This window comes from Sorex araneus, chromosome 8 (assembly GCF_027595985.1).
Source record: "Sorex araneus isolate mSorAra2 chromosome 8, mSorAra2.pri, whole genome shotgun sequence".
Taxonomy (NCBI): domain Eukaryota; kingdom Metazoa; phylum Chordata; class Mammalia; order Eulipotyphla; family Soricidae; genus Sorex; species Sorex araneus.
This window is the reverse complement of record NC_073309.1, coordinates 26594283-26610404: the sequence shown is the minus strand read 5'-3', so window position 1 is coordinate 26610404 and position 16122 is coordinate 26594283. Positions and strand designations below refer to the sequence as shown.

The following is a 16122-nucleotide window of genomic DNA, read 5'->3' as shown; positions in this document are numbered from 1 at the left end:
ATATTTTTGAGTTATACATATTTCTGAGCTATACATATACTGTTTTCATATTTTTAGTTTGTTATAGGAATGCTAATTATTAGGTACTAAAAGTAGGTTTTCTCTTTAGTTTAAACAAAAACATCTAAATTTTAAAATAGTTATCAATCTCAAGTAGAAATTAGAGATGTATGTTATAAAGAAACATAGTAAAACACTAAATCAGATCCTGACATTGTATAGGGTAGTGTTTGTGAAATATAATAAAACACAATCAGATTTCAACATTGTGTGTGTGTGTCTGTGTGTGTATGTGTTGCCAGAAATAGAATTAAGGACCTCACACATGCAAGGCAATCCTGAGCTACATCCTGGTTTTTTTCCCCCTATCTCCTTGAAGAAAGAATAGTATTTATCAAATATACATGAGTATTAGTATTTTTAATAAAATAATAAAATGTGTATGTGTACATACATATACATACACGTAAAATGTATATATGTGTACATACATAAAATGTGTTATGTGTGCATCCACGTATGTTTATAGAGTGTTTGCATCTACATAATAAAATATAAAGGAAAATATGTCAGCAATATCTGAGAGAAAAATAAAATCATCAAAAATTGAGAATCTGTCACCTAAGAGTATATCTTAATGAATGACAAATGAAACCAGATTGCAAAACTACTCAAAATGATAGCAATTTTAGTATTTGGGTATACATATGAATTCTTTCTTGATTTATGATAAACCAAAAAAATAGTAAGATTTAAATTTTGTTTTGAATTATTAATCATTCTGCATTAGTGTAAGTTCTATATTTTAAAAAATCAAGGAAAATGTTTTATTGATTTCACTCCTTCCATCAAAACTTGAACTCAGTAAAATCTAAAATGTTTATCTATAGAAAAAAATCAGGTACTGGGGGTATAGCTCAGCAGTAGAGCAAGTGGTCTGCATATCTGAGACCCTGGGTTTAGTGCCCCATTTTGGCACCTGCAAAGAAAATGTGATATACACAATATTTATTGTTGTGGGTTTAATTAAGATTTATGGGTCCATATTTTAAATATCTCTATATAGAATGTCTTAGGAATATCATTAGCAAAATAGAATACTTAGTTTATTAAATCTAATTGATTAATACACATTAATAATTTGAGTCAGAAAAAAATCCTTTCCACTTAAAACTCATTTCTTTTCTTTTTTAAACTCATTCTTTGATTACTAGATAAATCCTGATTTTGATGTTAGTGTGTAGGAAAATTGTGTATCTAAGGACTACTGAAATACTAGATTTTAATGTACTTTATAATTATTTTGAACATAAACATAATTTTATTTCTTAAGGAAGAAATTAAGTTGGCTAGAGAGATAGTACATCCCAGCATATCGGGCCCCCAGAGCACTGCCAGAAGTGATCCCTTAACAGAGCCATGAGCCATAAGCATTACTGGATGTGGCCTAAAAGAAAAATAAATTGCAGGGGTGAAGTGTTAATATGAGAGTTAAGGGGCTTTCCTTTCGTGGAGCTGCCCCTGGTGTGATCCCAGGCAGACTGGTTTGGTCCCTGACATAGAGCCCTAAGTCCTGCAATTATGAACCATAACCCCCCTGAAATTAATAAAAAATCAAAAGATATAGAATATTATGCGTAAGAAAAAAATTAGTAATAAATAGGTTGACCATATTTAATGATTAATGCTTTGATCATTTATGAATAGTAACATGAAAAAAACTGAATGAATTCAACTTTTTGAAAACATTCTGCCCAAGACTTAACAGGAATTTGTGGCCCATATTAACAAACTTAAAATGCAATGTTATTTCCAGAAACTTAAAAATAACAAAAAATGAGGAATACTCCTAAAATTTGATTCCCTCACTCTCATAATTTTTGGCTGGAGTTTTGAATAGAGCCTAAACTGGAAAAATTTCACTGAGTTAAAATTGCTTTCCTTTTTAAAAACAAGTTTTTATTTGGTGACGTTAAAATAGTCCCATTACTTTTCACTTAGCTCCAGTGAAAAACATTACAATATGAAATAATGTGTTTTGTGTATTTCCTTCACTTAGGATAATTTGGATGTATTAATTACAACAAATGGAGTAATTGGATAAGACTCATTGTTTGTCCAGTTATTGCAATGAGAAAATCAGCAGAGGGTAATTACAAATTGACACTGTAAAATGGTGCTTTTCACACAGCATCTACTAATAACACATGGGCAGGATTTGGATGACTGCTTAAATTACATCTGAAAATCAAATATAGATGTTAAGTGTAAACACTGACGTTTTCTAGTGCCTATACTTGATCAAGTGAATTAACCTTTCAGACATTTCATTTTAGATTTATTTTTAGATTTGAAATTGTCTTTTGCTGCCTGGAACAAAGTGTGTGTGTGTGTGTGTGTGTGTGTGTGTGTGTGTGTGTGTGTGTGTGTGTGTGTGTGTGTGTGTAAAATATAGGTTTTTGGGGGGAAGGGGGAACACCTGGTAGTACTTAGGGACTACTCCTGGCTTATTTCTTGGGGTCTGGAACAAAGTGTGTGTGTGTGTGTGTGTGTGTGTGTGTGTGTGTGTGTGTGTGTGTGTGTGTGTGTAAAATATAGGTTTTTGGGGGGAAGGGGGAACACCTGGTAGTACTTAGGGACTACTCCTGGCTTATTTCTTGGGGTCATTCCTGAAGGTGCTCATGTGACCTTAAGTGCCAAGGATCCAACCTGGGTTTCCTGCAGGCAAAATATTGGCTCAATCCCATTGAGCTATCTTTTCTTGCCTGCAAGTTATATTTTGATATTTCACTCTTTTGCTTTCCTGTTACTGCAGTTTGCTAACACTGATAATAGCTTTGTTTAATTTACATAGCCTTCACTACTAATACAGTCTGTATCACTGTACTCTACTTCAGTGAATTTTCTAATAGCAAACTCTGTTTATTTAAAATATTTTATATCTATACTGAAATTTTATTTTTGAAGTAATATAACAAACTTATTTTATTTACTTTAGGGCCATCTGATTTTGTTTTGTTTTGTTTTGTTTTGTTTTTCAGATAATATTTTAAAAGAGCGATATTTTCTTTTTGTTTATGGAACACACCAATGGTGCTCAGAGCTTATCTTGGTTCTGTATTCAAGGATGATTCCTAGCAAGAAGGCCCAGGGACCAAATGGGGAGCCAGGCGTACCAGGCAAACACTCTGCTGCCTGTGCTATTGCTCGAGCTCCATATATTTTAGGGGTGTGTGTGTTGTGTGTGTGTGTGTGTGTGTGTGTGTGAGAGAGAGAGAGAGAGTGAAGGAAGTAGGAAGAGGGAAGAGAAGAGAGAGGAGAGATGCCAGGGATCCAACCCAGTGCTTCACACATGTATGTCCAGTTCTCTGCCACCCAGTGGAGAATGTTTGGGTTTGGGGCCATACCCGCAAACCAGAACCTCATGGACTGTCTTGACTGTGGGGATCATTTCTGGTGGTACCCAGGGGAGTATTTAATGCCACTAATTAAAAGCCTCGGTGTCCTGCATGCAAAACCTAAGTTTGTTCGAGTGCTTCTTTCAGATAATGGTTTTTGACTATTGATTGTTACTAAGCAGTGTAGATTGCTGGTTGCTTGAAAGTCAGTTTCACCTTCATAATGTTATAAAAATTAATGCAATCTCATTCTTCCCTTTATTAGGGCTATCAAATACCTGTTGACTGGTTAAAATATGTTGGAAACAGTAGTGTGCCAGGACTAGAGAGATCTTTACTGCCTTAGTAGACTGAATATTTTTTTCCTAAAATTTTGTGTTTATTACTCTGAACTGGTGGTTTCTAAACCTAGTGGAACCTAAGAAACCCTTTTCAGGCTGATATTCCACTTAATAGATCAGAGTCCTGCAGTTGGTACCTATAGATCCATATTTGGGGCTTTTTACTTACTTTGTAATAATTTTTTAATTTTTTCTTTTTTTTTTGCTTTTCGGGTCACACCCAGGGATTCACAGGGGTTACTCCTGGCTCAACACTCAGGAATTACTCCTGGTAGTGCTGGGGGGACCATATGGGATGCTGGAAATCGAACCCGGGTCGGCCGCATGCAAGGCAAATGCCCTACCCGCTGTGCTACCACTCCAGCCCCCACTTTGTAATAATTTTAAACTGAAAAAGTTTATCGTTTTCTATTGGATCTTCTCTTAGCTTGCTCAGCTGCCACTACCATTCATTCTTACTGAAGTACAGTTATCAGAATCAGGAATTAAAGATATATGTATGATCCTGTTAACATTCACAAACCTCAAACTAATTTTGTTGTTCAGTATTTTTCTTTTGACTAGAAAACAATTCAGAATTCTGCATTTCATATTATACTCCTCCAGTTTTTCATTTTGAAACATACATTACCATTTGTTTTGTAGAATTCCTCTCGTTATGGATTTGTTTAATATTTTTCTATTGGGTATCTATATTTTCAATAGATACCTTCTAATGAAACTGCAAAATATATATATATATATATATATATATATATTTTGGTTTTTGGGTCACACCTGGCGATGCACAGGGGTTACTCCTGGCTCTTCACTCAGGAATTACCCCTGGCGGTGCTCAGGGGACCATATGGGATGCTGGGATTAGAACCCGGGTCGGCCGCGTGCAAGGCAAACGCCCTACCCGCTGTGCTATCGCTCCAGCCCCTGCAAAATATATTTAGGAATTATTGATCAGTATCAGTACCAGCCTAAGTTTTGTTTCCTTTGTACTATCACTTATATATTATTTTATAACTTCAGCCAATATAACTTTGTTATATTTTAATATAACTATTAGTGAGGGTTTGGTTTTTGGGTATTTTGGGGGGGGGAGTTGGGTCATACCCAGCCGTGCTCAGGGTTTACTCCTGGCTCTGCATTTAGGTTTCACTCCTGGAGGTACTTGGAGGACCATGGGGATGCTGGGAATCAAAATCAGCTCTGCCCAACTAAACTGTCCTCCAGCTCCTTAATTTTGAAGTCATTTATCTAGAGATATAATTTCTTGTTTGTTTTGGGCCCTCAGCCAACAATGCCCAGGGCTTACTCCTGGCTCTGTGTTCTGGGCTCATTCCTGGCAGAGCTCGGGGCATCATATCGGATGCTGGGGATTGAACCCAGGTCGGCTCCATCCAAGGCAAGTTCCCTACTTACCATACAGTATTACTACAGTATTACTGTAGTCCCAACTTAGGCAATTTTTATTTATAACAATAATTTGAACTACTTTATTTTTTGGTAGGGCCATTATATAATTAATTTTTAGCAAAAGGAACAGTATAATCATTGCATAGTCTTTTATAAATAGAAAAGAATTTTAATGTCTCTGCTTCTGATTCCATTGAAGTTTTGTTCAGTGGGACTTGAATAAAAGTCAAGTTGAGCCCTTCAGCAACCAAATAAGTACTTCAGAATTTTCATTTCATGTAATTCCTTAAGATTGTCAAACACTAAGAAGTTACTTTTTGTTTTTGTTTGGATTTGGGGCTACTCTGATTTGGTACTGCTCAGGATTTAGTCCTCACTTTATGCTCAGGGGTCAGTCCTGGCAGTTCTTGGGTATCAAACTGGGGTCTACTTCATGCAAGTCAAGCAGCTTGCCTAATCTGGCCCTAAGAAATCGCTTTTTAATCTAGATGTTATGGGAATTATCAGTCCATGATTGTTACTAAATAAACTTTCCTTTTACTAACCTTGATCTCATCTTCAAACTAGTCTAAAATAGGCATTTAGGCTTGGGCATGAATAATAAATGAGGGAGAACATAAAATAAGCATTTTTACTAAACATTTTTATTTAGGGTTATTCTTGCCATTGAAAATCTTTTACATAAGTGCTCTTGGTTGCATTTTAAAATCATAAATAGCATTAATTATTAACTTTAGGAGTATGTTTTTTGTGCAAGTAGAAGGCCTAACAAAAGATTTTTCAGAAATAATGTCTTGTTTCTTGATCTTGATCCTGGCTGCATGTTTATGTTCTGTTTGAGAAAATATATGCATGTCTATTCTTTTGGTATTTCTTTCTTTAATATCTATTTAGAACCAGTAGCCTATTAGGTTTAGGGAAAGTGAGGTTTTTGCATTTGAGGCCATTTATTTATGTATGTATATGGCTGTGTTTTTAAATAGTTACGTGTATTTGAACCTTGACAAGAAGATTTGAATTTGGTCTATATATCCAGGGATAGTATATAGAGAAAAGAAGACTAAAGTAAGAGTCACTGTCATCCCGTTGCTCATTGATTTATTCAAGCGGGCACCAGTAATGTCTCTCATTGAGATACTTATTGTTACTGTTTTTGGCATATCCAATATGCACGGGTAGCTTGCCAGGCTCTGCCATGTGGGCTCCATACTCTCGGTAGCTTGCCGGACTCTCCGAGAGGGGCGGAGGAATCGAACACAGGTCGGCCGCGTGAAAGGTGAACGCCCAACGGCTTTGTAAAGGACTAAATCCTGCAGAAACCAGCATTTGATGGATATATGACAAAGAACTAATGAAGTTTAGGGAGAACCAGAGAAGTTTAGGGAGAACGAGAATATTGTGTGAAGCGAAGCCAAGGGTGCACAAATGGAAAAAGTGATTGTGTGGTGTTAGATAAAATTTTTTGATTTCCCATTGGGATTGACATTACAAATACCATTTTCAGCTTTAGACAGAAGCATTATGACTTTTGAGTGAGGCATCTTTAACTTGTACCAATTTTCTTTCTATCTCTGTGACCTTGAAGAAGTTATTCTGACTTCTTTCCTCCTGTCTCCTCTTATAAAATAGTATTTGCCCCCTCAGAGATCTGTGGAACATCAAATAAGAGTACATATAAAGTCCAAGATTTACACAGAGCACTGAATTAAGTGGAAGCTATGTATTAAGAAAAATGTGTGTGTGTGTGTGTGTGGTTTGTTTGTTTGTTTGTTTTGCTTTTTTGTGATGCACAGGGGTTGTTACTCCTGGCTCTGCATTCAGGAATTACTCCTGGCAGTGCTCTGGGGACCATATAGGATGCTGGGATTCGAACCCAGTTTGGCCTCGTGAAAGGCAAACGTCCTACCCACTGTGCTATCACTCAGCCCCTAAAGAAATTTTTACAGTTTGGGAGCCAGAGAGATAGAGCAGAGATTAATGTGCATGCCTTGCCTGGGGCTGGTTCCAGTTTGATCTCTGGCACCGCACATCCTAAGAGCATCACTGGCTGAAGCCTTGAGACCCCCAACTCCTGTCACCACAGGAATGGTTTAGGTAATCCCCAAATATCCAGGAGCCACGCAGCAGCCTAGCCATTGTGCTATCTCTCACCCTAGTTTACCCTTTTAAATGAGACAATATACTGTGATTCTTTAAATTTAGTAAGCTTGCCCATTTTACCTAAACATTCTAAAATTTAAAAAGAGTGCTTGGCATATAATTTGATACAGTTACTGTTAGTTGAGAAATAACTATGTGTCAAGACCGTACTAAAAGATAGTTTATAATATCCCAATTAGTTCTCCTAGCAATAGAGGTATCTATTATAATATCCCTATTTTCCAGCCAAGGAAACTAAGTTAAAGGAGATCAAGAGCCAGAGATGTAAATTAGCAACAGAGCACTTGCTTTGCATGTGTAAGGCCCTGCATTTGAGAGTCTCACAGACAGCTGAATAAGATTTCAAATCTTTGATAAAATGCTGCTATAACCACATTAGTTAATAATTCATTCTCCCCCACTAGAAAACAATTGTTGAGGCAATCCTAGCATCTATCTGTATTACAACTGAAAGTACTTGGGAGATTTTTCTGATTTTAATGTAGAATCTAAAATTGAATTTTCTTAGCATTTCATATGGTGTGTGTCCTGAATAGTACTTTAAAAATTGGGGCCAGAGTGATAGCACATTGGGTAGGGCATTTGCCTTGCACGCGGCTGACCCAGGTTCAATCCCTGGCATCCCGTATGGTTCCCCAAGCACCATCAGGAGTAATTCCTGATTGCAGAACCAGGAGTAACCCTTGAGCAACGCTGGGTGTGACCCAAAAAATAAAAAATAAAAAAATAAAATTGAATTAAAAAATAAAAGTGTGTCCTTCCATTTGTTGAACCAGGTAAAGGTAATGGAAACTGTGTACTTCTACCTCTCCCCAGACCAAAAAACATAAAAAACACATTTTTTTACTTAAGGCATTTGTTTTAGATATGTGAAACAAAATGTATATGTATCTGTATGTGTTGAAAACATGGAAAGATCAGTCATACAGACATATATAATACTGAGGAAATATAAAAAATAAAAATCTTGGGCTGAAGCAATAGTGCATCAGGTAGGGCATTTAAACACTTCGCATGCGACCCCTCTGGGTTCCATACCTGGCACCACACGTGGTCCCTCAAGCTCAGCCGGGAGTGATCCGTGACTGAGGAGCCAGGAGGAAGCCTTGAGCACCTCTGACTGTGGACCATAAAACAAAATAGATTCTTGATCTTTAGAAACATTATTAAGTCATAACAAATGAAGATTGTTAAAATGTTTTAAAAATAAGGTTTTTGAGGTTAAAATTAACAAGGTTTAAAAGATTTGGAGCTTTTTAGGGAATAGGTGGAATTAAAGAACATTAAGTAGGACTTTGTTTCCATACATTAATGCAAGTGCTGCAGTATTTTTTAATTATGCCAATATCAAAGTGTGACCCTCTGGTGGTACAGGCTGGCATCACATGTTTTAATGAGATCAAAAGATAAAATTTCTATTTCATTATTTTTTTTAAAAAATGAGTAATTTCAACTCTTATGGTTATCATCTGACAATTTTACTATGAAAATTCATATTGTTTCTTTAAAACAGTTCAGAACTTGATTTTCTGGGCTTGGTTCTATGTTAATTACAGTATTGGGCTCCCTGTTTATTCGTGTTACCTTAAAGTACAATTTATTCTGAATATAAATCTGAAAATGTTGGAGGCTAGGGAGGTACTACAGGAGGTAAGGAGCTTGTCTTGCATGTGGTTGACCCCCGTTTGGTGCCTGGCACCACATTTCGTCCCCTGAGCATCACTTGGGGTCACTCGTAGCACAGAAAGTAGAATAGCCCCTGAGAGAACGGCTGGATAGTTGCTAAAGTAAAATGAAAACAGGAAAACATAGTTTAAAAATTCAAGGTTAATTTGAACGTAACTATTGATTTTATGATGATTAATCTTTGGACATTCAAGTGATAAAATATGGAAAGTTCATCCTAGCAATTTTAATATGACCAAACATAAAAGAATGTGAAAAAGGTTCTTACTGTTTACCCTTTCCCTCTTTAAACAGCAAACTCATTATTACATTGGGTAAGAAACAGAAAAGAAAGAATGATTCTTCAGATGAAATATCTGATGCGGAGCAGATGCCACAGCACACACTCAAAGAGGAAGACTCTCAAGTAAGTATTACAATGTTTTCTGAGAAATGCTGAATTGGTAGAATTATTTAGATAGCGTAATGTTATTTGATAGATACGTGTATATCCTATAGTGTAGTTCTCAAGATTCAGTTTATAGGGTAGTAGAAATTACATGATAGCATTGTTACGATATGCTCCTCGTAATGCTACTAGAATGTCAGACCTTAGAGAATACTTAAATATCTTCTCCCTCTCTTCATTTTTCAGAAAATTAAAGTAAATTCCAGAGAGGTTAAGTAATAATCCAAAGTCCCTACTGGCTGCTAGTTTGGAGTATGTAGTAATATGCTGTTCTTATAAATGAACTTAATGTACATAATTTTTTAAAATCACATACAAATGGCAAGGCAAATGAATTGAATCATTCTTAGACATAATTCCTTTGGTCTGTTTCTGTCAAAGATAGCCAGTTCTATTTATAAACCCTAGTATAGACAAAAAATAAGTGCATTTTGCCTTTAAAAAAAAAACCTAAAAACAAGATTTGAATATTCAAACTAACTTTGTGAAGTTAAAAATAAAAAATTCAGTGAAGGTCATAATTCAGGCCACCCTCTGCTCTCAAAAAATTCAAGTACGATTCTAGGCCGTAGGGGTGGTGGCAGTTGTTGAATTATGGGGCCAGAAAGCCCCTGAATGGCCTTTCTTCTTCCTTATGCAGCTTCTTATCCAATGGGAGAGTAGTGGCTCAAGGCTCCTGGGCTGCTGCAAGAGTTGAGGTAAGGGCAGTGACTGAAGCTCCTAATATTATATGGCCTGACTTTTTCTTCACCTGTTATCCTTAACTTAGGAAAACATCTGATTAACTGATTCAACATGAGAAAATTTAATTTAGTTTTTGCTAGAGTATTTCAGGCCATTTTTCCATTATGTAATTAACAAACAATGAACTGGTAGATAGGTTAACATGTATATTTCTTCTGTATCTTTCACCATAGTAATAGGTTGCTTTAACAGGTTGCTTTAACACACACACACACACACACACACACAAAAGGGGGCAGAATAAAATACTTCTGATATAATCAAATGCAAATTTTGATAAATAAATTATATTATTCATATATTTCCGTGTAGCATTATGTTAGTGACTGATAGGTACATATAAGTTTCAACAACTATCAGTAGGAGAATGCATGCTTTTTATATATAAGGCCCTGGGTTCAGTCCCTGGCATCTCAAACAATCACAATGATTTGTGATTTTTTGATGCTTAAAACATGTAAGTTTAAGATTTGAAGTCAAATCTAAAACTGTGAATATATCAGTGTTTTATGTCTAATCTTAACAGAAATATTTCAGTAGTCTTTTGTATTTTGAGACTTAAAAATGCGTCAAAGCTGTTGCAGTAAATTAGATTATAGGAAACAATTATATGTTATCCAGAAGTCTTAGCCATTCAAAATCATATTTCTTACCTCTTTTATAAAGTGCTGAGGACTGACCTTGTTGATGCCTTTAAGACATACCAGTGAAAATGCTAGAGGAAAAAAAGTTGAAAAAATAATTTGTCACTATTTTAAATTGTGCTTTGAAAACATATTAGCCAAAATGTGTGTATCAAATTAGTCTTTATATTTTTAAGTCTTAGAGATAGTATGTGACCGGGAAATAGAGCTGATAGAGTGACACCTTATTGGTCTTGCTTAATATATAACTAAATTAACAAACAGGCTTTTAAATTAATCTTCTAGACTGATAGCCTTCGCAGGGTGAGGGAGCAGTTCACAGTAAGTGAACTCATTGTGTTTGCTTAAGAATTATTTAAATGTCCACTGTTGTGAATTCAGAGAATTTTTTTCGAATCACTCTTGATTATTTGCTAAAGACATAGTGAGGAATTTCAGAGTATTTAATAGGTACCGGTGTGACCAGCAAGGAAACATCAGTGTTGGAAACATGTAACAGAGTTGTCTGAAGGTGTATGAATTACTCTTAAACCCTTATTATTTAGATGATTTGTGCCTATTGACAGTGTGGTAATGACTATTGTTAATGAGTGTCACTATTCCTAAGGAATTCTTGAACAGTCAGAACTATCCAGTGCCCATAATAGAATGTTAAACATTCCAGTAGCCTACTATCAGACTAGAGATTTATAAACTTCCCCTGATAGGGAATATTAAATATTCCGTGTATTTTTCAAAATAGGGTATTGGCAAATTAAGTTTTTAGAAGTCTTTCATTACAATTTTTGTTTGACGCCTTCTTTTCTTCCCTATTAATAAAATTGTTACACTGAGTTTTGAAACTATAACTGTCTTTACAGCTAAGAGATACTGACTATCCTGGATGAGATTTGGAGTTGACTACTAAAATTAGTCAAATTATCTCACCTTTTTGTTCCTTTCTTTCTTAGTATCTTTCTACTATTATGAGAAAGAGTAAGAGCCACATTAGAAACCACTGTAACCTTTCTGGAGGCAGGCGATAGTCTGTTCCCACACTAGTGCTCTGGTAGCCAGTTTTATTGAGCCTCTGGGAGTTCAAAATACCTACGAGATTGAAGATACTGGTAGAAACAAAAAAGGAGAGTATTTGGGTTATTTAGCTGGTTACACTTTGAGGAAATGTGGAAATTATTAAATACAGAGAAGAATGTGGAATTGAAAAATGAAGAAGGCAGAGATTTACCAAATATTGGACAATAGAACTGAGATGTCTCCGTATGTAGATTTTGAGGAAGGTGGAAGAAAGCAAATCTAAATGTTTTTGGATTTTCCAAGCCAGGATGAGGTGTTATTTTTATTTTTAATTAGTGGATATATCAGATATTAAATATTTAGGGAGGTAAGTAAAGCCATGTATATTTGCTACTTAAAATTCAATTATTAAAAAATTATATTACTACATGTAATATATTTTAAAAGCTTTACTTCTGCTTTAATGATCGTGATTATGGCCGTAGAATTAGAGAAGGTAGTATAGTTAATTAAACATTGGTACCTTCTTCATTCACATACTAGTAGATTTAATTTGTATGTATGTTTTAAACAAGTTATTTTGCTTCATTCTGTCTTAAACACAGGATCATTTGTTTCATTACAGATATTGTTTAATTTCTTCTGGTTTTGTCTACCTAATCAATATTGAGCTGTACATTTTAAGATTCTAGGCAAAAAAATTAACAATTTAATAATTTTGCCCTAGGTAAGATTAGATGAGACAGATACTTTTATTCTTCTTAATAATAATTTTGAAAAAATATAATAAAGTAAAAAATATAATGTAGATTAGATATACTGTAAAATGCAATGTATCTTACCCCATCTATAAAATAAATATTTTATTCTTAATGTTTCTAAATAAAGGTAATAAAGATAATAAATTTTTTATTATTATTTGAAACTTGAGGAAATAGAACTGAAGATAAGTGAGCCTGTGGAGACAAATTGTAAACTTATTTTAAAAGGAAAAATAAGGAAAGATGAATATGTATTGCAATTTTGAAAATTTAATATATAAAATTATATTACGAGGTATTTTAAGACTATTTCTTTTACATTAATTATTTAAACACAATTACTATGGTTCATTACAGAAAAGAAGATCAAATCGACAAGTTAAAAGGAAAAAATACGCAGAAGATGCTGAAGGGAAGCAATCTGAAGAAGAGGTTAAAGGCTCAATGAAATTAAAAAAGAATTCAGCTCCTTTGCCTGGAGAACAGCCGTTACAATTATTTGTGGTAAGACATATTTAGTATTTAAATTTAAATCTCTTCTTTTAAAGTAAAATTGTTTTTATTTTTTGTTACCACGCCCCTTTATTTTATTGAATCACAGTGAGATACACAGTTATAAAGATTTTTTACAAAGTTTTTCTTGATTGTGTTTCAGTGATACAATGTTCCAACATCCATCCCTCCACAAGTGTACATTTCATTCCACCACCAGTGTCCCCAGTTTCCCTCCGGTCCCACCTCACTACCTCTGTAGCCGGCTCTCCTCTATCCCTCTCTCCCCTTCCCCACCTCTCTGCTTCTCTCCTGCACCCTCCCTCTCCCTCTCCTCTCTTTCTCTATCTCCTTCTCCCTCTCCCTTCCTCTTCCCCTCTCTCCCTTTTTTCTCTTCTCCCTCTCCCTTCCTCTTTTCTCCTTTCTCCTCTTTCCTCTCCCTTCTCCCTTACTCCTTTCCCCCTTCTCCTTCCTTCCCTCTCTTTCCTTTTGGACGTTATGGTTTGCATTACAGATACTGAAAGGTTGTCATGTATATCCCTTTACTTACTTTCAACACTCAGTTCTTATCCTGAGTGATCATTTCTATTATTGTCTTACTGGTCCCTTCTCTATTCTGTTTTTCCTGACCTTGGATATTAGTCTCATACTATTTCTTTTTATCCCACAAATGAGTGCAATCATTCTATATCAGTCCTTCTCCTTCTGACTAATTTCACTCAACATGATATTCCCTGTCCATCCATTTATAAAAAAATAATCAAATTTTTATGACTTCATTTTTCTTAACAGCTGCATAGTATTCCATTATGTAGACGTACCATAGTTTCTTTATCCAGTCATCTATTCTTGGGCACTCAGGTTGTTTCCAGATTCTGGATATTGTGAATAGAACTGCAATAAACATTCACATGCACATGGCATTTCTGTTGTGTGTTTTTAGACCCCGAGTAATCTCCCATAAATGGTATTTCTGGGTCAAATGGGAGCTCATTTTTATTTTTATTTTTTTGTAATGTCCATATTGTTTTCCAAAAATGCTGCACCGGTCAGCATTCCCACCAAGAATGAATGAGAGTCCCTTTCTCCCCTCTCCCTGCAGATGCATAAGTTGTTCTTGTCCTTTTGAATGTGTGCAAGTCTCTGTAAAAGTAAAATAATTTTACTTAGGAAATAGTAGAGAAGAAAGAGATTCCTAAAAAGTGTAAAAGAAACTACATACCCTAAGCAGACAATTCCAGAATGGAGTGTACCTAAACTGCCCACCCCCCATTTTTTAAAAAAAGTTTTGGGAAAAACCCAGCAACACTCATGGCTGACTTCTGGTTCTGTGCTCAGAGATCACTTGGCAGGGATCAGGGGACTATATGGGGTCCTGGGGGGTTACACCTGCCTCAGTGTGCAAGGCAAGCACTCTAACCGCTCTACTATCATTCTGACCTGGCCTAAATTATTTTAAAGCAATGCAAATTCGTTAATTTCATTATAATTTCTTCTAAAACCTTTAACTTTTTCTTCTGGATTTCAAATTATGTTCAATAAAACCATTAGTATTCACTAAAAAACTTGAATTTTGGTCATATTCAGAGTGCTTGGTGTTTGTTTCTATTCTGCTAGGGCCATTATCAAGTGCTAGGAGTCAACTTAAGGCCTTATGCAAAGCCTGTACTCCATTCCTTTGAATTATCTCTCTGAACCCAGAAACGTGTTTTTGTTTTTTTTTTTTATTTTTACCTTTCCATCTAATTGTCACCACATTTTTTTTACCCATGAGCATATATTTTTGAATGTCCTACATACTATCATTTCAGAAAAATACTTTCAAATTAGAAGTCTTATCCCGTTTGTTCTTGTTATAGAAAGTTCCTCTGTGTCTTACAAATATAAAATTTTCTACATCCTACAAATATAAGGTATTTTAATGCCTTTGGTATAGATTATATGGATTATATGACCTTGTCTCCTGCCACTTCTTTACTCAGTTCTCTATCTAGCCTTAAGGACATAGTTGCCGGAATGCCACATTTTAGCATCTCTATATCTTTAATATAATTATTTTGATCTTCCTTCTCTGAATTGTCAGCATCTGCTAGCTCTGTAGTCTGAGGCCTTGGACAAGTACATGTCTTTCTAATGCTTCGATTAAAAAAAATTATATTAAATATTTATTGTTAAATGGCAATGATAGTACCAACTTCAGGTTGAAAGGATTAATTTATAAATATATGTGAAGTGCTTAAAACAGTCTCACATTCACTTTAACGATGATGCAGATGATGACAAGCATAAAAAAGAACTACTTTTCCCTTTTTGTAGGGTGGTGGGATTGGCTGCATCTGACAGTGGGCAGGGACTGTTCTTGGCTCTTTGCTCAGGGGCCACTCCGGGCAGCAGGGAAGGGGCACATGAAGTCTGTTGGATTGAACTGAGGTCAATCACAGGCAGAGCAAACTCCTTACCTTCAGTTTTAGTAGTTCTGTTTCCTTCCTTGCATAGGAGAATCCCAGTGAAGAAGATGCTGCAATTGTAGACAAAATTCTATCTTCCAGAACTGTAAAAAAGGAAGTAAGTAATGCTTTGTAACATTTTATACTTTATATTCCGTGGCCTGATTATAGAATTCATAATTAATTGATCTTATTTTCGTAGATATCACCTGGAGTGATGATTGACACAGAAGAATTTTTTGTAAAATATAAAAATTAGTAAGTATTTGAATTAGAAAAATGATAGGTGACAGAAATACCTATTGCTATTTAAATATTATATAAAATAGTTTATTTTACCTGTATTTTATAATTACTTTATTATTTATTATGCCATGAACTTTAAAGGCACTATAACATGAAAAAAGCAAAATTGAAAACATATTGGAGAAGACATCAAAATGCAGTACTCTTTGAAAACTATAGATATCATTTGTTATATTTGTTTTATTCAGCATTTCAGAGTTATTAAACTTTTCCTACAGTTTAGTCAAAGCTTTTTTAAAATAATTGTAGTAGTTTCCAAATTTTCCGATCATGT

General features: G+C 35.1%; 1 protein-coding gene across 12 annotated transcripts in view; it reads left to right on the top strand.

Annotated features, from left to right (window-relative positions):
- CHD9 (chromodomain helicase DNA binding protein 9) overlaps positions 1–16122 on the top strand; it is a 230944-nt gene that overhangs the window by 131346 nt on the left and 83476 nt on the right. For 11 of the 12 annotated variants that reach the window (XM_055145071.1, XM_055145070.1, XM_055145074.1 and 8 more), the window contains 4 exons: positions 9287–9398; positions 12961–13107; positions 15592–15660; positions 15745–15800. In XM_055145071.1, coding sequence (XP_055001046.1) covers positions 9287–9398; positions 12961–13107; positions 15592–15660; positions 15745–15800 — 384 coding nt within the window. The remainder of the gene's footprint in view (positions 1–9286; positions 9399–12960; positions 13108–15591; positions 15661–15744; positions 15801–16122) is intronic. The other variant, XM_055145076.1, reaches the window with a different exon arrangement.